The sequence below is a fragment of the Ornithorhynchus anatinus genome, chromosome 9 (genome assembly GCF_004115215.2).
Source record: "Ornithorhynchus anatinus isolate Pmale09 chromosome 9, mOrnAna1.pri.v4, whole genome shotgun sequence".
Classification (NCBI taxonomy): Eukaryota; Metazoa; Chordata; class Mammalia; order Monotremata; family Ornithorhynchidae; genus Ornithorhynchus; species Ornithorhynchus anatinus.
Window position 1 is genome coordinate 42064028 of NC_041736.1, and position 20285 is coordinate 42084312.

Sequence of the window (20285 nt, forward strand, 5' to 3'; positions counted from 1 at the left end):
ATGCTTTCATCACAAGGTGGTTGAATTAAAGACGCTTTTCTTAGATGGCAAAGAGCCTAAATACTCTAGCGATGGCGTATTTAGTAAATCACAAAATTAACTTCAATAAAAATCTTTATTTTAAACACTTTGCAATTAAACAAGACAGTGCAGCAATACACTTGAGTGAATGGGATCAAGCTGGGAGAATGAGATTTCACATCCAACCTTTAACCTTCCTATCATCGTTCACCACTTCTAGAAAGTCTTTTTTTGGTTTAATGACTTTTACAATGCTTCCTTTCTTTACTCTTTCCTTACCTCCACTCATTTTTCCCTCTAGGAAGTGGGACTCTTAAGATGCTCCAGCACTGTCCCAGAAAGAATTTTTGAATACTACATATAGTATTAACCTGAAGAACACAAAACAAATATTCTGGACTTGTTGTACAAGCTAAGAACTAGCAGCCCCTCTGTAAATGAACTTATCTTAGTGGTAAAGTAATTCCCTAATTTTGTGTTCAAAATAACTTTCAGATGAGTCAGGAGAAGATGCAGATTCAGACTTGTATAGCTGTTGTGCAAAATCTCTATAAGTAGGTGCCCCATTACAGTTAAGGTGCAATAATCTACTGGTCTACTTCCATGCTGTGTGGGGCAAGAGATTAATGAATGTTATGTGTCTATTAAAAAAGGGCAGCACAGAACTAAAATATCTTCTCTGGCAGTTGTCAAATACAAGACTACAACTACACAATCAAATATGCCAATGGACCAGATAAGCAGGCTTTAGTTAATCCCCCCCAAATAGATTCCACAGTACCATGACTTCAACATAAAGACTATTGACTCTATAAAAGTGACACAGTCTCCTCTCCATATCTTCCCTTGATTAGAACGAACAATTTAACAGACTTTTTAAAAAAATTTTTATAATTTAACAAGTTAAACTCTATTAAGCTTTTCTATCCACAATACTTCTAGGTATATTTGAATGAGTTTTAACTAATAAAATTGTACACAAGAAAATTCGGAGTATTGCAGTATTTAGTGGCAAATAATTTGCCATCTGGTGTCGGATCAGAAAAGGCAATTTCGTTGATGTCGAGGTAACCTCCATACATGAATGTATTCCTAAAACAACAGTTTTAGAAGGTTAAAAGTTAAATAGAAGTCTGAATCTGATGCATTTTTTAAACCGTGTTTTCATTCCTGTCAAAATAGGTTTCATTATAGGTTTTTCATCAAAATGTCCCAAACTACAACTTGGCAGTAAATTCAACTTCATAGAGTTAAACACTTTACATGCTAGCTCTCCTGTTCAATTTAAAAGATTTATTTTTACTGCTATATTAATCTATTGAGTATAAAGGAATTTCAAATTCTACTTATTGCCAAAGGGCCTTTTAAGATCTGCTTAATATGTTCCAACCCGTGAAGGTAGTTTTAATGCCAATGTATGCTATAATGAAGCTAGCTCCCTTTCAACTAGGAACCACCTCTCTATTCATAAATTTCCACTAACATTCTAAGATTCAGGCTGTCAATATTAAAGTGGGAAAGCGCCTTAGCCCCTTTCCCCTCCATTCTGAAAGCTGCCAGCATGTGCCCTGAATGATTGATTGATTGCATGCTATTATGGTATAAAATTTGGTGGAGGGCAAATGTGGTGATTCTAATTCCTTACCTGACAACATCCACCAAACGACCTGCAATGCCTTTTCTCCGCATCAGGCTAAAGACCCAGATCCTACTGATCCCACAGAGTGCAGCTTCCGGGGTGCTTGAGCAGCGCCAGGCCCGGTGATGCTCCAGCGCTTGACTGTTGGGAGATCCTGGAGTAGCTGGTTCTGACAACACTCGGAATGCCTGCCACACACACACACACACACACACACACACATACATACACACACAATGATTTTTAGGCTTGGGGAGCACTTGAAGAAAAAATGAACATTTAGGAACCCACACTATCTGGGGCACAATATTATAGGCACCCATTTGAAATGAAACTTTGAACAAGTGGCTAACATCAGCATCACATGAACTCACTGTGGGCAGGGAATGTCTGCTTGTTATTTTTTTCTCTCCCAAGTACAATGCTTTGTACACAGCAAGTGCTCAATAAATGATTGAACATCAACAATTTAATACTAAGAATTATGGAAGTTTATAGAGTCTTATCTGGACTCTTGCCATCTGGCTTTCTCTATGGCATCAATACTGTATTTATAGTAACTAATGATATAGTAATCTCCTGATCTTACACTGGTCAATTTCTCAAACTGAGGGGTCATTCAGAAGTCCTGAAGGGATCACTGAGACCAGAGCAGAAAGACTTCAAAACAGCTGTTTGAAATTAGTGAGAGCTGTAACCTTTAAAAAAAAAAAAAATTCTACCTCTCATATAGTTTCCTGACCAAAGGGTGGATTTCATTGTTGACTGTTCATATTTTATTGAGCACCATGCACCTATACAAACACACCCCACACACTTACACACACACACACACATACCCAGTCCAATCAACTAATATTGAGCAGGCACCATAGGCAGATCACTGTACTAAGCGCTTGGGAGGGTACAACAGAATCATGATATATGATCCCTGTTCTTAGCGAGATTATGATCTAAGAGCTTACACAAATTAATTACAGCTAGAAGAGTGATGAAGAATAGAGATATGTATATAAGTGCTCCGGTGGGGATTATTTAAGTGCTTAGGTGGCATGGAAATGCTGAAATGGCAGATGGGGAAGAAGGTGGGGAGATTAGAAATCAATGAGGGAAGGAATGCCTCTGAGGAGACATGATTTCAGGAGGGCTTTGAAGATGGGGAGGCAGTGGCTTGTTGGGTGTGAAGCAGGAGGGAGTTCTAGGCAGGAGGGAAGGCATGGATGGGCGGTCAGTGGTGGGAGAGACATCAAAAACACACAGAATGGACTAACTTGAGAAAAACAAAGAATGTGAGCTGGACTGTAGTGGGAGAAGAGAACAGATATAGGAGAGAGTTGATGGAATATTTTAAAGCCAACAGGAGTTTCTGCTTGATTCAGGCAACAGAATGAAATGTGGACTGGGGAGAGGAGACATTGGAGGCTGAGTAATAAGAATGAAGATTAGAGAATGTGTCTACCAACTCTGTTATAATGTATTTCCCCAAGTGCTTAGTACAGTGCTTACTCGAGTAAGCACTCAAATACCATTGATTGGTTAATTAAGATTGTTGCAGCAGCCATGCTGGGTAGGGCAAGTGATGGGAACAGTGTGGTGATGGTTTGGATAATTATGGAAGTGTTCTGGAGGAGGAACTGACAGGACTTGGTGACAGACTGAATGTGGAGGTTGAAAGAGAGGGAGGAGAAAAGGATGACACAGTTTGAAGAGATGGGGTGGATGGCTGTCAACGGGGATGGAAAAGTAAGGTAGAAGAAAGGATTTGGAAGGGTTACAGGAAGTCTGAGGAGCTGGCTGGAACATTCACATTGTGATGTCCTTGGAGGCAGGGAAACAACGTGAGATTGCAAAAAAAGAGAGAGGTCAAGGTTAGTGAGGTAGATTTGGGAGTCATCCTCATTGAGGTGGCGGTTAAAACCTTGGGAGCAGTTGAGTTCCTGAAGAGAAAATAAAGGGGACCCTGAACTGAGCTTTGAAGGAAATGGAAAGTAGAAGAACTAGGGAAAGAGATTGAGAAGGATCAGTCACAGAAGTAAGAGGAGAACCAGGAGAGAACTCTGTCAGAAAAACAAGAGGGATGGGGATGTGATGTGATTGCCTCCTAAGTCAAAGGTACTGCCTCTCCTATCCCTCTCTATTTTCGAGTCCACATTGGAGGGTGAGATGGGATGGGGAGAAGTATTTCTTCCCTAGAAGCCATGCCCCCTCGAGGCTCCACATAATGCTTAAATAATAATGATGATGATGATATTTGTTAAGCGCTTACTATGTGCCAAGCACTGTTCTAAGCGCTGGGAAGAGGCAGCCCTCCAGGGGACAGAATACTGTTGTAATAAAGGCATGTCTTATGTTAATTGATGCTCCAAGATAATACCACTTATCAAGATAACGTGTAGTGTCAGTAATGGAGCTCTCCTTGGTCTCTTCTGAATTAAGTAGGTTATAAGTAATCACAGAGAAAGGAGAGGGAATGGCAAAAGCAAATGTGTGTGATGGATGCAAAAAATATCAAAATATAGCCCTAGACCAGTTGATAAAAAAGTCAAAACGTCCTGAGCTTTTCGAGTTAAAATGTGTAAATGGAGATGCAATAAATGCGATTTAAGTTTCTTGAGGACAAGAATCATAGCTCGGTTTCCATTGCAGCAAATGTAATATCATCTCTGAGTGATGCACAATAAATACTCCTTGCTGACAATCATGTGGCACTCTAGTGGGCAAAATATGTTAACCTGTAACAAGGTTTCAGTCACTAATTCTGAAAGCCATTCAAATCTTTCAGTCTACATGCTACAGTATATAATCCAATGCCTTTCCCCAATTTAATATCCAAATGACTTCTAAAATCTGTTAAACCTATCAACAGAAGACACGTTCTCCATTTTTCCTCAATTTCTTAATGCTTCCAAGTATTAGTGGCATTAATTTGAAGACTTCAATGATCTTTTCTCATTCCACAATCTACGCAATAGTTTACAAAAGACAGAACGTACATACCTTTTTGATTTGCTCTGCGATTAAACATCCAACCACCTTCCTTTCATTGGACACAAACAGGTAGGTTTTAGTTTTGCTTGGACAGCTCAGCACAACCTGCTTAAATCCCAGTTCGTTATCTACAAGTTCTCGGACATCTTCTGCCTTAGATATGTGGGTCAAGGGAAGAGAAACATTTAATCATTCACTGGCCATCACGGCTGAAGTTCTAATTATATCATTACTCGTGGTGGTGAAGGGACTTGAGGCAGGAAGTGGCTTTCATGAACTTATGTCAGCCTTTGGAACTCAAACCCAACCAGTTGGGAGATGGTCCTCTTCCACCCTCTCCCTGGCAAATGACATCCACCCTGTCCCTCCCCACCTCACTCCCCAAACACTGCTGGATTTGAGGTAGTGTGGCCCTGAACAGACCTGCTTCTTCCCCTGTTTAGTACTTCTTCGGGCCAGAGGATCATGGTGTGGCAGCTAAGCGTTGCCAAATATTCCCAACTTGTCTGCTGGGCTGCTGGAACTCAGGAAACTCAAGTCTTAGGCAGTGGCCTCCCTTGGAAGTGAGGACTAATTAGGTGTTGGGCAGACTGAACATTTTCAACTTTTGCAGTTTTAACAGGTGGCATTTTTGGGTAAGAGCCAGCTTCATTCTTGGCACCTGCTCATGATTGCTCACAGCTTGGTATTGGAAGATGAGGTAAGACGCATTGCCATGAGCCACCAGAGAGCCCATCTTCTCTTCCATGCCCATCTTGGGCCCCAGAGTCCCTTGAGGGTCCATAGTTTCTCTCTGCTCAGCATACCCTTACTGGCTGTGATGGCAGGTGAGATGCATCAATCAGCAGCAATAGTCGGAATAGTGCTTGATGACGCTTTAAGTCTTCTGCAGCCAAAGCTACTGCTATGGTGGGGGAGCCCTGCTGGGCCCCAAGGACACTTACCCCACCCACAGAACCGTCCCACTCCAGTTAGCTCTAACAGCATAACCCAAGAAGGGTAGCCCAACCTTTTCCAGAATCTAGGTACGCACTCCCCTAAGGACAATTTTTGGAGTGGGATATACAGTATTTACCATTAGGATCCCCGCCCCTAAATTCCTAAAGCCTGAACCAAAGAATTCAAAGGTAAGTATAATTAAGGTAGGAAAATGCATTTTTCTATATTTGTAAATCTAAACTGTGTGTTGCTACAAATAAAATGAATCTTTTTGAAAGGAATATTCTGGGGAAGTATTTCAAATAATTCTAAAAAGGTAGAGTTTATGATAACATTCATTCAAATGAGACCGTATTATACCTTTTAAATAAATTACCCTAAGGCGGTCCTTGGAGCAGAAGGGCTGTGAAGGGGAGGGCAGGGGTAGGAGAGAATGGGGCATGGGTTAGGCATTGGAGGAGGAAGCCAGGGAGCAGCAGAGGGCAGGTAGATGGTGTGAATTAAAGCAAAACAGGCAGTAATAATCAAGAGGTATGGCAGAAGAACCATTTTGGCTATCTTATTAAAAAAGACTACTATGCTGATTCCAGGATATATCAGAACAGGACAGTTTCCTAACTTGATAAGAGCAGTCATCAAAATTGCTGGGAAGAGTTGCAGAGTTAAAACTGATGGGTCTCTATTAAAGCTCCCATTTTAAAACCTTCATTTAGCTTTATACAGGAATCAAAGGGGCTGCAGATTTTCTTTCCAAGGAGGGCTGCAAACGATTCAAAGAATTACCTTTCTGATGGCGTATCTTGGATCATCTGGCAGAACCATTATGATTTTCCCATCCCAAAACTCTGCTACTACACGTTCTTTCTTCCAGCCCTGCCAAGAAAAGCATAAATTACAGCCCAGTTTGTGAAGGTGGAAAAAAAGCTGTTGAGAGGACTATTTGGGATTTTAAAATTTTCCAGGGTAAAATTCTGGGCTTTGGAAGTTACTGGAAGTTAGCATCTTCCACTCCAACACACTCACCATAAAATGGGCAGTCAAAAAAGCAGGAACTGGAACAACTGTGGCCTCCTGACACCAAAGGTGCCTGAAGCCCCAGCTGAGGGCTTGTTCCCAACCCCATCACCTCTGTGGCTATCCATACACACCATTTCACCTCCCTGGCTCTAAAGACACTAGTAGCATAAAGTGAGCAGGTGGTGTATACTCATCAATATCAGAGGCCTAACTGTCTAAATGAAGTTGGGAGAAAAAAACAGACTACAAATCAAAAGGCAACAGGGCCAGGCAGGAACTTTAGCAATGTCTGGGACCATAGAAGACAAATATTCAAGGCTGTTATAATTGTTTGCTTCTTTCCTACCTCTTATTCCTTTTGTACCTGATGTCTTCCTCCTCCTTTCTCTGCTACTTCTACCCCTTATTACCTTTATGTCATCGATTAGAGCATTATAAAACACCTTGAGCTCTTCAGAGGAAAGGAGTTGAAAAGCCTATGTTTAAAAGTGAATAACTGGATGGTTAGCCCTCTAAATATGGAATTTTATGGGAGATTAAGTTCATCATTTTTCCCAATTCCAAGTGGCAGTTATAATTTGATTAATGAGTGAGATAATCTTGGACATTTACTTTATGATGCTACAAATCGGTATTATAAAATTTAAGCATGTGGCCTGTTTATTGTGAGACTGGCAAAAATTTCCATTCTGCTTTAGTCAACAATGTACTAAACCCAGTTCTCCTATAAAAAGAGTGTTTCAAAACCTCACATCCGGGAAAACTTGTGCCTCAGTGCTCACCCACTCTAATGGCTTAAGCGTGCACAACAGTGCTAGCTAATTCCCGTCAGCTTCTAGCCAAAGCTCATGGTAGAAACAGATATTAGATCAGAACGGAGTAGCCTTTTTAATTTACTTTCACATTCCCTAATTCCTCTTATGTATTTCTTCTAGTGCTCGCTCCTTGCAGTTCTCCAAATATTTATCTACTCATCTGTTGCTCTGTCTCTTCCTCTATTTGTGTCTCTACTACTCTGTATCCTTTTAGATTATTTACCTCCTCTCTCCCTATTCTTGCCACTACTCACGTTCCCTCTTTCTCCCCGCCAGTTCGCCCCTGTGCGTCTTATCTTTGCTAATCATTTCTCCTGTGATGCACATTTTCATTACTCATTTTAAATGAAATGCTGTTGGGGAATCAGGGAACATTTTTCTAATAATGTGCATCTGTCAGGATAGAACATCATGTAGTGTTGGGAGATACAGTTGTGTGTTTGCGCACATCGATGAGGATGTGTTTTATAATGTGATTCTTCCTTGATCTGAAAATTACTTTTCCGATCCTGGGCATTCTGCCAAACTACAGTTAATCAGCTCTTCCATGGCACTGGAAAGCATAACTGATCCTAAGCGAAAAGGCTCAGGCCATCTATATTAAAATAGAAAGGCATTATATGTATAAATTATATATATATGTGTATATATATATATATATATATATGTATCATTCTTATGTATATAAAGAACTCACAAAGTTGATGGACTAAAATATTTTCAGTTATAAACCTAGAAATAGTTTGAGAGGTTGCTATTTCTTTGGTTAAGTACATTTTACTTTCTGAAAAAAAAGAATTTGCCTACATAGTGACTTACAACATGTTGTGGGCTTAAGGCATTTTGACTTACAACAAATTTAATTCCCTCCACAAATCTCTGGTGATATTGAACATGTTGTACTTCATCTTCAGGGCTGGCAGCTGTGTAGATCATGCCACAAGATTTGCATAAAATGGCCCCAAAATGCTTCTGACCTGCATCCTGTCATTGAGAAGAGTCAACAAGATAGAGGAAATTAAACTCCTTTTAAAGTGAACCTTAAACCCATTAAGTCATACACAGTTCTAAACCAAGACCATAAACATTTTAATACTTTGTTTTTAGTTTCTACATTCAATCTTTTGCAGCTCAACAAGAAAACTTTCCCATTCTCTGATCTTGTTCCCAGCTGTATTTATTCTGCAGCATTCCACTAAAATAGTAAGTTCATCTTTGCATTACTAAGGGAAAAAAGAGGTACCTCAAAACCTAGTGATTGTTTCACAGACCTCAGTCAACTAAGCAATCCTGAACAGTTCATATCAACCAAAGCAGATTGCCAATATCTGAAAACAAAAGCCGATCTATTCCTCAGCACAAAGCCAGTTCAAAATACTAAGCCAAGAAAGGATGTAACAGTGAAGCACTGCAAGCTGAAGGAACAGGCTCTGTGGTGAGGCAAGGAAAAATTTTCCCCAAATTTACTTACAATAACAAACTGGTCTTTCAATCCTTGGTTTAAGTCTCTGGTATTCTTGATGACTTTCTGGTTATGAGGCTGTTTAAAGAGTTCAGAAGCCACATCAATAGATGTCCTGGATCCCAGGGAAGAAAGATCTTCTGAGGGTGGTTGAAATCTAAAAGCACAAAAAATATACCAAAATGTTTACTGCAAGGTTTTATTTCAAATCAACATTCTTGTTAATTCACTAAATATACAATAGACAGTATACTGAGAAAGATGTGCACGTTTGACCCCTGAGCTGGCTTAGTTACAGGAAATAGATCTTGCAATTTAATTCAGTTACCTGCTAAGCAGGGTCTTAGAAACAATGAGATACAACTGTACTTATATTACAGTACTTTGGGAATCAACTGGGTACAAAATCTGCATTGACATAGGCCATTTTTTAGCAATTCCATTCACTCCCTCTCCATTTAGTGAATTCATTCAGTCAATCATATCTACTGAGCGCTTACTATGTGCAGAGCACTATACTAAGCACTTGGGAGGAAACCAATCCATCTTATTAGAACCCTGGCAAGTTTTTCCACCTTCTTCTAGAAGGTGAAACAAATAAAGAAATAGCCAAAACATGGGCAGGAGAGAAAAGAGCAATAAACTCATTGAGGGCAGGGTAATATACTGTAGGCTGGAAGACAAGAAAAATTGTCCTGTTACCAGGAATTTATAAATCAATCAGAAGACAGAATAAACACAAAAACATTCTATTAACATTAGGAGGTAGAAACCTCCGCCTGTATTCATAACCAACTACAGAGTAGGTGAAGGAAAGTGATTGATACTAAATGAGAAGAGACAAAAGGCTTGGCTAATATTCCACAGACTGAACAATAGGATCCTGAATAATTGATATTTGGAAGAACTTCACTATCCAATTCATAAAGCCAAAATCTAGAGGCTAAAATGATCACGAATTCAGATTTTTAAAACCATCATACCTTTGTTTGTTGGTTGAAGGCGAACCAAAGATGGGATAGGCAACAGCTGCAAGCGAAGAGAAAAAGGAAATCACTTGTAATTTGTAATGTAAATATAAAAATACATAGGTAAGAGGCAGGAAAAAAAAACATTTAAAAGATTTCACAACAACATGACTCCAAGTGGGGCAAAAAGGGTTTTGATAAGGGAGGTACAGATGTGAAACAGCTGACACAAGCAAATAGGTATAGGAGTTGATAAGGGTGGAGAGGGATTGCTGCTGGGTGGAGTTGACGGCAGAATTGAAAGCAGGTGAGGATAAATTTGAGATAAATTGAGGGACAGCGGGATGGTATTTAGGTAGATGTATGTTACTTCTCTTCCACAGGTGAAGAGGAAGCATTCTGTGGAGATAACCTTAAGGGTGTGGTTAATGTTATAAGGTGGGTGAAGGAAAGGGAATGAGGGAGGTGAATTCAACCACTTGTCTGCTGTGTTGTCTTGCGTAACACTTAACTTTTCATTATTAAAATGATACTTAAATCCTTAAACTGTGACCTCTCCTATATGGGACATGGATTGTGCCAACCTGATGATCTTGTCTCTACCCCAGAACTTAGTGTCTGGAACATGGTAAGTGCTTTAACAAGTACCTTTAAAAAAATTAAAATAAACTTTGCTTAGTAACTGCGGGTGGGGGGTAAATGGTCTTTTAAGAGCCTGTGAATTAATTGGTGTTACACTGTTCTCTGTGCACCTCCTTGCATCTAAGAAACATATTGTAATGTACTGTGCCCTAAGGGTACATTAAAATTCACTTTGGGAATGCATGATCACAGTGGTGTTCTGTACCAGTCATATACAAGGTCTCTAGCCATGCTTTTGTAAGAAATGGAGGGTGTGAGATATCACAATGACTTGTAAAATAAAAACTTTTCTTTATGAAAAAAGTGATCCCTAAATTCTCATATTTCCATAAGTTGAATGAAAATACAGGTCAGTTTAGATATACTAAACAAGTTTTATATTTGCCTTTATAATATGCAATCACAATTTTCACACTGACAGGACATTAAGAAAGTGAGAAAATAATCAATATGGTTGAGTCTCTGAACTAATCAGGACCCCAGGTAAGATCTGATGTATAAAAGCCTGGTTAAACAGACCTAGACTTGGCAATATTGGAAAGATACACATTCTTGGTTTTTCTTTTTTGGAATATAAACCAAAATCTGCTTTTTACTGTATATTATTTTATAGCCCAACTATTGAAATTGAAATGCAAATTATTAGGTTGGTGTTCTCAGTGCTTTTTGATACCAAGGCAAAGATAGCTTGTAGATTAGAGAATGAGAGAAAAGGAAAGTATAGTTGATTGCAATATAGGGAAAACAGAGGGTTCTAACATAGTTTACCTTTCCCATTGTTCTCACTGACCGAGTCCCTGTTAGGAAAAGTCTTGCAATCACTGCCTGAACTCTGTGAATTACAAAACAAGCCAAAAGCCAGAAAGTCTGAATTCATTTTAAAATTACTGCTTAAGAACCACATGACTTCTTTAAACAATTCTTACAATCTGCTTCAAAATAATGTCTTAGAAATGAAGGGGCCTCATTACTGTAAAGTTATGTTTTTGATGCATACTGAAGGAAAGAACATACTGATGTAGCTGACCATTTAATATCTGTAGAATATGCATTCAAAGAATCACATTCATAGATTGAGTTTCATGAGCGACAGGGCTCTAATTTCCACCTTTAGGTTCTTTCCTAGTGCTTAGTATGGTACTCTGCAAACACTAAGCCCTTAATAAATACTATTCCTATGTATTAAATTTTGTAGTATATATTAAATGAGAATAAAAATAAACCTAATAGAGAAAGGTTCCACATTTGTTTTCTGAGTGAAATAGAATTTACAAATAAAAAATCCCTAGAAATAAAAACATACCATTCCAGGTGAAGGATTTGATTGCTTCAACCCAACCATTATATTTTCATTATTCTGCATCTGAAAAATGCACTTTCAGTCAAGGAAGAAATCTGATTGTTCTAGTACATTATCTAGCATATGTCATCCTACATGAGCACATTTACCAGAATGTCCTATGCTTAATATATGTGTTGATCCAGACAAAAGTTACAACCTGCCTTGTATTCCTTAAGGAACAAAATTGACCCATCTTTTTTTTCCCAAGTACTACACAACCTAATTCCACAATCCACAACCACCCCATCCATAGATGATAAATAATGTCCATAGGGTGAAGCACTTTAAACCCTGCTATAACAGACCATGTTTATTTATGTTTCATAATATTTCCTGTCTCTCATGTGACAGTCAGTATGGCTAATATTAGAGCCAGAGATAACTACAGAATAGTTTTGATAACGGTGGCTAGCATGGTCTGTGGTGCCTATTCAAGTGCAGGTCAAAGATTAGCAATTCCCCATAAGGCACATCAGGTTTGAAGATGTTTAGCCGAGAAACAGCGTGGCTCAGTGTAAAGAGCCCGGACTTGGGAGTCAGAGGTATGGGTTTGAATCCCAGATCTGCCGCTTGCCAACTGTGTGACTTTGGGCAAGTCACTTAACTTCTCTGTGCCTCAGTTACCTCATCTGTAAAACGGAGATTAAAACTGAGCCCCATGTAAGACAAACTGATTAACTTGTATCCCCCCAGCGCTTAGAACAGTGCTTTGCACATAGTGAGCACTTAACTGCCACCATTATTATTATTAGTAGTAGAAAGAATGCAGGATTGTGTCAGGAGACCCAGGGCTCTAGGTCACAGCTCTACCATGGACCTGCAATTAGACCTTGGGCAAGTCTATTAACCTCTCTGGGCCTCAGTTTTCTTATCTCTAAATTGGGAATAAGGCAGACAGAATCCAATCACATTAACAGGGTATCTGCCCCAGTGCTTAGCAAATATCATTATTATTATTATTATTGTGCCTCTTTGGTGTGGTTGGGTCTTCCGTGCCCCTGTCGAATGCTACTTTGCTGCCACTGTTGAAAACCCCTAAAGAGTTAGTGAAGCTCACCAAAACAGCAACAAAAAGAAAGCTAGCAGCACTCTTTCTCTTCCATCAGTTGGGACCGAAGGACCTGAGAGAGCTGAGCTTGTCAAGTATAGTGAACTGAGCAAAGAATAACTAGATTGTAATTCTTCCACACCCCAAAGATCCTTAACTGTCATTGGTTGCTGTTTGCTACAACTTTGGGTGAAAACGATTTGCCCCACAGTCTCCATTGTCCTTATCTAGCACCAGGCCTTCTGACCCACATCCTACGCCTTCCCAGGAGCTCAGGGAGGAATAGAGAGCCTCACTGTTCTGCCATTTCCTTCCTTGCTTTCTGGCCTTTCAAGTGTGTGAAAAATGTATATCCTTCTGTTAACAAGATAGCCTGGACCCGGTTGATCTACACAGGTATTTATATAAAGGAATTTAAACAAGATATATGTAACTGCTTGTCTGTGGGTCTCACCCTTAAGTTATCTGCACCACTTGTCCATCACAGTTTAGTTGCTTCTACCCTAATTTGCTCTGCTGAACATTTGTTCCCAACCTGTAAGTCATCTGAAGAGAAACCCTCAAGTTTTAAGTGATGTCTTTCTTTTTGCTTACCTTGGTTTGTTTCATTCCACTTTCATTTCTTGTGCTCAAACCCCTAACTTCCAACTTCTCCTTTGGGCGTTGGCTTCCTTCAACAGTTTTATTAACACCTCTTCTAGGCAAATCTGCATCCACAATCTCTTTTGATAGGGCCTTCTTTGCTGGGTCAAATGCTGGTCTAGTGTCCAAAGAACACTTTCTAGGGACAGGATGAGCTTTCTTTCTAGTAGCAAAAAATGCTGCTCCAATCTGGAGAGTCACCTTTGGCTTAACCTTTAGGCTTAGTACACGTGAAGCATTATCCAAATTATTTTCAGTTGTGACTCCATTTTTCTTTTCCACAGGTTTGAAAGAAGCTACATTTTCCTTGTTTTTTGTCAAGTTCTTTGCTAAGGTCTTTGTATGTCTGGAGCTCATTTGAAACCTGGAAGCTGAATTCTTCTGAATTCTCGAACTTGCCTTTTTGGAAAGGGTCATCTTTACCTTCATTTTCTCAGATAAACTGGGCACAGGAAAGACTCCACTATTGTTTTTGTGGCAAATTGACCTGCTCTCTTTGACCAGCTTCCTCTCCAGGGGATTAAGATACTGATTCTCCTTGTTATAAAAGGTTAGAGTGGATACAGCAGATTGATATGGAGAGCCTGGTTTTGATGACTTAAATGGTGATGGTCCAGGTGTTTTTTTAGCAGGAAAGGCTGTTTGAAATGGTGGCTTATTGCCCTGCCATGAAATGCTCTGTGGGAATACCTGACATGGATTTTCTTTTGTCTCATCACTGGCTTTTGAGACCTGCTTTTTAGAGGTCAAATTTGATAATGGAGATGTAACTTCTGTGAAGTCCAATATTAGTTTCTTCATTGGGTTTCCAGATGATAAACTAGGAAAAGAAACAAAACCTCAAAGAATCAGAACAGTGTTGTTATAAAACAATTCTGTTTGAGCTAATTAAAAGTGATACCCATCTGTGTTTGCTAAATAACTGTGATGCTGGAATACATTCTGTTCTTGGGCTGCACATGCAGACCAGGAATCCCTAATAGCCCAGTTTGACATGGGTTGTCCATGCAGTTACCAAAATCATTCCTTCTGTTACCCCACTATCGCACCAGAGCTTGACCTCTTCACTGCCGTGTCTGACGATTCTGGGTCTTCCCCAGCATCCACTGATGTCAAAAGCCTCAGGCAACTAAGTTATTCTAAAATCTTGTTTGGCAAATCTAAACCAGATCGTGTTGACCAGAATTCAAAAGCTGTAACTGCAGTATTTTTTTGAATTGCCAAAATTTGGGAGAAAAGTGCTGTTGTACTGCATTCTCTTCTCTCACCTGGGCAAGTATTTCATTTCAAATGCTCGCTGAGACTTAGAGTTCAGGGTAGTTACTCCAGGGAAAGGAGAAAATGAGTAAAGAGAAGCTACAGAAAGACTGAGTGTGGTCAGAGCAATAAGTGTGAAGGGAAAAAGGACAATAGGGAGAAAGGAAAAAATGTGATTGGGATAGTCGGGTGATTCTAGTGCCCCCACTTCAGGAAGTAGAGCACAATGACTTTCAACACTTAGAAGCCACAGCCACTGACAAGAACAAATGTGCATGTGGAGCCCAACACTGAATGCATGAGTTTGAGTAAACTGGAAAATGTCCACCCTGTTTTGGGAGTTGATGGTGGTAGCATAACTGTCACCCATGTGGTAATTCCATTTATGTACGCAGAAGCAAGACACACCCCTGGAAAAGAGCTTGGACTCAGGCTCATCTTGGCTCAGGGGTGTAGGCTGGATCCTGGATTTTTAGTCCAGGCAGGGCCCTAAACGACAAGGAATGATACAAGAGGATTGTTGTTTTTTGTCTAGCCGTGGAAAGAGAGAAATTAAATGAATCATAACTCACCCAGCACAGTTAGTGGCACTGCGATTTCTTTTCCTGGGAGTTACTGTTGCCATCTCCTTATTTGGGCCCCTAAAATTACAGGATATTTTAGAATCAAAAACGTTGGAGGTTCTTCAGAACCCAAGAACAACATTTTCAAAGACCCAGTCCTTCTGAACCACCGCCATGCTACTTGAAATCACTGCAGTTCCCCTTCTGCAGGAGGAAGCAGAATAGAGCAAGAGTGGACCAGGTTTCTGTGGGAGCTGAGCCCCCAAATGGGAGCCTGTCACCTTAACCCAATAATAAGAATTGTGGCATTTGTTAAGTACATACTATGTGCCAAGCATCATATTAAGCGCTGAGGTAGATATAAGAGAATCAGGGCAGGGACAGTCTGTCTCCCATGGGGCTCACAGTCTAAAGGGGAGGGAGAACAGGTACTGAATCCTCATTTTACAGATGAGGAAAGTGACCTCCCAAGGTCACCCAGGAAGGGCTTAACAAATACCATTAAAGAGGAGGTGAAAACAGCCCCTTCTATTAGAAAGTCCTGCTAATGAAGACGGAGCTCTTAGTGGGGGAGGCGGGTCTGGAAAAATAAAAGGGATGAACGGTGCCTAAGGCCTTCCACGTCTGCCAAGGTCGTACAGGGAAATAAAGCTGGTAAAAAGCGTTGGAAACGTTATCTGGGGCTTTGGCTTAGCAGACCCCTGTAAATTGCGGTTGCCTCACACTGGAAAGGGTCATGATGTGCCCTTAAGATGCCCAAACGTTGCCCCCCACATCAAGGACCCCAGAAGTGACCTTCCCGACCTGAGCCCTCCCTTTCCCTCTGCCCTCATTTCCCCTACTCCCTCCCTCTGCTCTTCCCCCTTCCCCTCCCCACAGCACTTGTGCATCTTTGTATATATTTTTCATTCATTCAATCGTATTTATTGAGCACTTACTATGTGCAGAGCACTGGACTAAGCGCTTGGAATGGACAATTTAATAATAATAATGATGTTGCTATTTGTTAAGCGCTTACTATGTGCAGAACACTGTTCTAAGCGCTGGGGTAAACACAGGGGAATCAGGTTGTCCCACGTGGGGCTCACAGTCTTAATCCCCATTTTACAGATGAGGGAACTGAGGCACAGAGAAGTTAAGTGACTTGCCCACAGTCACACAGCTGACAATTTGGCAACAGATAGACAATCCCTGCCCAACAACGGGCTCAAAGTCTAAACGGGGGAGACAGACAACAAAACAAGTAATTTGGCGTCAATATCATCGAGATCAATAAAATCATAGATACACATCATTAACAAAATAAATAAGAGAAATATGCATAAATATGCACAAGTGCTGTGGGGAGGGGAAGGGGGAAGAGCAGAGGTCTTTTATTAACAATGTGCATATATCTATGATTCTATCGATCTTGGTAAATATTTATCTATTGAGAAGCAGCGTGGCTCAGTAGAAAGAGCCCGGTCTTGGGAGTCAGAGGTCGTGGGTTCTAATCCCGCCTCTGCCACTTGTCAGCTGGGTGACTTTGGGCAAGTCACTTCACTGGGCCTCCATGACCTCACCTGTAAAAATGGGGATTAAAACTGTGAGCCCTACGTGGGACAACCTGATTACCTTGTATCCCCCCCCAGCGATTAGAACAGTGCTCTGCTCATAGTAAGCGCTTAAATACCATCACTACCAGTCACGTCGCTTCTCTGGGCCTCAGTGACCTCATCTGTAAAAATGGGCATTAACAGATGGGGAGCCCCACGAGGGACCCTCCAATTACCCAGCGTGGCTCAGTGGAAAGATCCCGGGCTTGGGAGTCAGAGGTCATGGGTTCGAATCCTGACTCTGCCCCTTGTCAGCTGGGTGACGGTGGGCAAGTCACTTCACTTCTCTGGGCCTCAGTGACCTCATCTGGAAAATGGGGATGAAGACTGTAAGCCCCATGTGGGACAACCTGATTCCCTTGTGTCTACCCCAGCGCTTAGAACAGTGCTCGGCACATAGTAAGCGCTTAACAAATACCAACATTATTATTATTCCCCTGTACCTACCCCAGCGCTTAGAACAGTGCTGTGCACATAGTAAGCGCTTAACAAATACCAACATTACTATTATTCCCCTGTATCTTCCCCAGCGCTTAGAACAGTGCTGTGCACATAGTAAGCGCTTAACAAATACCAACATTATTATTATTATCCTGTACCTACCCCAGCGCTTAGAGCAGTGCTGTGCACATAGTAAGCGCTTAACAAATACCAACATTATTATTATTATCCTGTACCTACCCCAGCGCTTAGAACAGCGCTCTGCACAGAGTCAGCGCTGCAGAAATCCCATCATTATTACGATGAAGCGACCGGCCCAAAGTCTCCCAGGTGGCGAGGGGCTTCCAAGCGCTTAGCCCAGTGTTGGGCGCAGAGTGGGAGCTCAATAAAGAAGGATGGATGAAAGTGAGCCCCGTAGCGGTTTAAGGAGGGAAAGGAGGGGGGGGGGAGGGCGGCCCGGGACCGGACGAGCCTGGGAATACAGACCTGGAGGGGGGGGCGACCGTCCGGACACTTCCGCCGACTCCCCCCCGCGGCCTCCTTTTCGGCCCCTTCCCGCTCCCTCCGCCGAAGAGCCGGGACTCGTTCCTCCAACCGACCGTTGGGGGCCAACGTTCAAGCCGCGCGCGCGGAGCCGAGGCCACGCCCCCCAGCGCTCCCATTGGTCCCGCCGCTTCCCGGGCAACGACGGCCTTCACCGATTGGACTCCCCGGCCCCACCCCGTCCAATGGTCTCCGACCTTCCCCCCCCCACACACACCTTCCCGCCGTTTGGCGTCTTTGCAGCCAATCAGCATCTTGGCCCGCCCCCAAGCGGCCCCGCCTCCCTCCTGGCAGAACTACATTTCCCAGCCGCCTCCCTCCTGGAAGAACTACATTTCCCAGCAGGCGCTGCGGCTCGGCGCTATTCAGTCGTTCCGCCTCCCTCCTGGCAGAACTACATTTCCCAACAGGCGCTGCGGCTCGGCGCTATTCAGTCGTTCGGCTCGTCTTCATTCATTCATTCATTCATTCATTCATTCATTCATTCATTCATTCATTCATTCATTCATTCATTCGTACTAATAATGATGGAGTAATAATAATAATGATGGAGTAATAATAATGATGTTGGTATTTGTTAAGCGCTTACTATGCGCAGGGCACTCTTCTAAGCGCTGGGGTAGATAGATTCATTCAATAGTAATAATAATAATGTTGGTATTTGTTAAGCGCTTACTATGTGCCGAGCACTGTTCTAAGCGCTGGGGTAGACACAGGGGAATCAGGTGGTCCCACGTGGGGCTCCCAGTCTTCATCCCCATTTTCCAGATGAGGGAACTGAGGCCCAGAGAAGTGAAGTGACTTGCCCACAGTCACACAGCCGACAAGTGGCAGAGCCGGGATTCGAACTCATGAGCCCTGACTCCCAAGCCTTTTCCACCGAGCCACGCTGCTTCATTCAATAGTAATAATAATAATGTTGGTATTTGTTAAGCGCTTACTATGTGCAGAGCACTGTTCTAAGCGCTGGGGGACTGTGAGCCCCATGAGGGACAACCTGATCACCTTGTATTCCCCCAGCGCTTATTTGTTAAGGGCTTACTATGTGCAAAGCACTGTTCTAAGCGCTGGGGGAGATAGATTCATTCAATAGTAATAATAATAATAATGTGGGTATTTGTTAAGCGCTTAGTATGCGCAGAGCACTGTTCTAAGCGCTGGGGTAGATACGGTGTCATCAGGTGGTCCCATATGAGGCTCCCAGTCTTCATCCCCATTTTCCAGATGAGGTCACTGAGGCCCAGAGAAGTGAAGTGACTTGCCCACAGTCACCCAGCTAAGTGGCAGAGTCAGAATTCGAATCCATGACCTCTGACTCCCAAGCCCGGGCTCTTTCCACTGAGCCATGCTGCTTCTCTGCTTGGTTTGTGAAGAGCACTGTGCACTGTGAGCGCTCAAGAAATACGATTAAGTGAATGAATGAAGAGCACTCTACTAAGCGCTTCGAACGTACAGTACGGTAATAAAGAGAGAAGCAACGTGGCTCAGTGGAAAGAGCCTGGGCTTGGGAGTCGGAGGTCATGGGTTCGAATCTCTGCTCTGCCACTTGTCAGCTGGGTGACCTTGGGCAAGTCACTTCACTTCTCTGGGCCTCAGTTCCCTCGTCTGTCAAATGGGGATGAAGACTGTAAGCCCCACGTGGGACAACCTGAAGACCTTGTATCTCCACCAGTGCTTAGAACAGTGCTTGGCACATAGTAAGCGCTTAACAAATACCGACATTATTATTCAGTGGGGCTCAGTGGAAAGAACCCAGGTTTGGGACTCAGAGGGCTTGGGTTCTAATCCCAGCTCTGCCGCTTGGCAGCTGGGTGACTTTGGCCAAGTCCCTTCACTTCTCTGGGCCTCAGAGAAGACTGTGAGCCCCACGTGGGACAACCTGATGACCTTGTATCCCCCTCAGCGCTTAGAGCAGTGCTTGGCACATAGTGAGCGCTAGAAGCAGCGTGGCTCAGTGGAAAGAGCCCGGGTTTGGGAGTCAGAGGTCATAGGTTCGAATCCCATCATTGCCACTTAGCTGTGTGATTGTGGACAAGTCACTTCACTTCTCTGGGCCTCAGTTCCCTCATCTGGAAAATGGGGATGAAGACTGGGAGCCTCCCGTGGGACCACCTGATGACCCTGTATCTCCCCCAGCGCTTAGAACAGTGCTCTGCACATAGTAAGCACTTAACAAATACCAACATTATTATTAATTAGAGAAGCAGCGTGGCTCAGTGGAAAGTGCCCGGGCTTGGGAGTCAGAGGTCATGGGTTCGTATCCCGGCTCTGCCCCTTGTCAGCTGTGTAACTAAGGGCAAGTCACTTCACTTCTCGGGGCCTCAGTTCCCTCATCTGGAAAATGGGGATGAAGACTGGGAGCT

At 42.4% G+C, this 20285-nt stretch overlaps 1 protein-coding gene across 1 annotated transcript; it reads right to left on the reverse strand.

The window, feature by feature from the left end:
- Positions 1-96: 96 nt before the first annotated feature.
- Positions 97-18027, reverse strand: ESCO2 (establishment of sister chromatid cohesion N-acetyltransferase 2). Its single transcript, XM_029072195.2, has 12 exons — positions 17866-18027; positions 15353-15421; positions 13476-14343; positions 11795-11854; positions 11260-11323; positions 9865-9910; positions 8891-9038; positions 8272-8403; positions 6371-6460; positions 4658-4801; positions 1667-1848; positions 97-1113 (listed from the first exon to the last, which is right to left on the reverse strand). Exons 2-12 carry the CDS (start codon positions 15403-15405, stop codon positions 981-983), a joined length of 1920 nt encoding a protein of 639 aa, XP_028928028.1. The 5' UTR covers positions 15406-15421; positions 17866-18027; the 3' UTR covers positions 97-980.
- Between the last annotated feature and the right edge of the window lie 2258 nt (positions 18028-20285).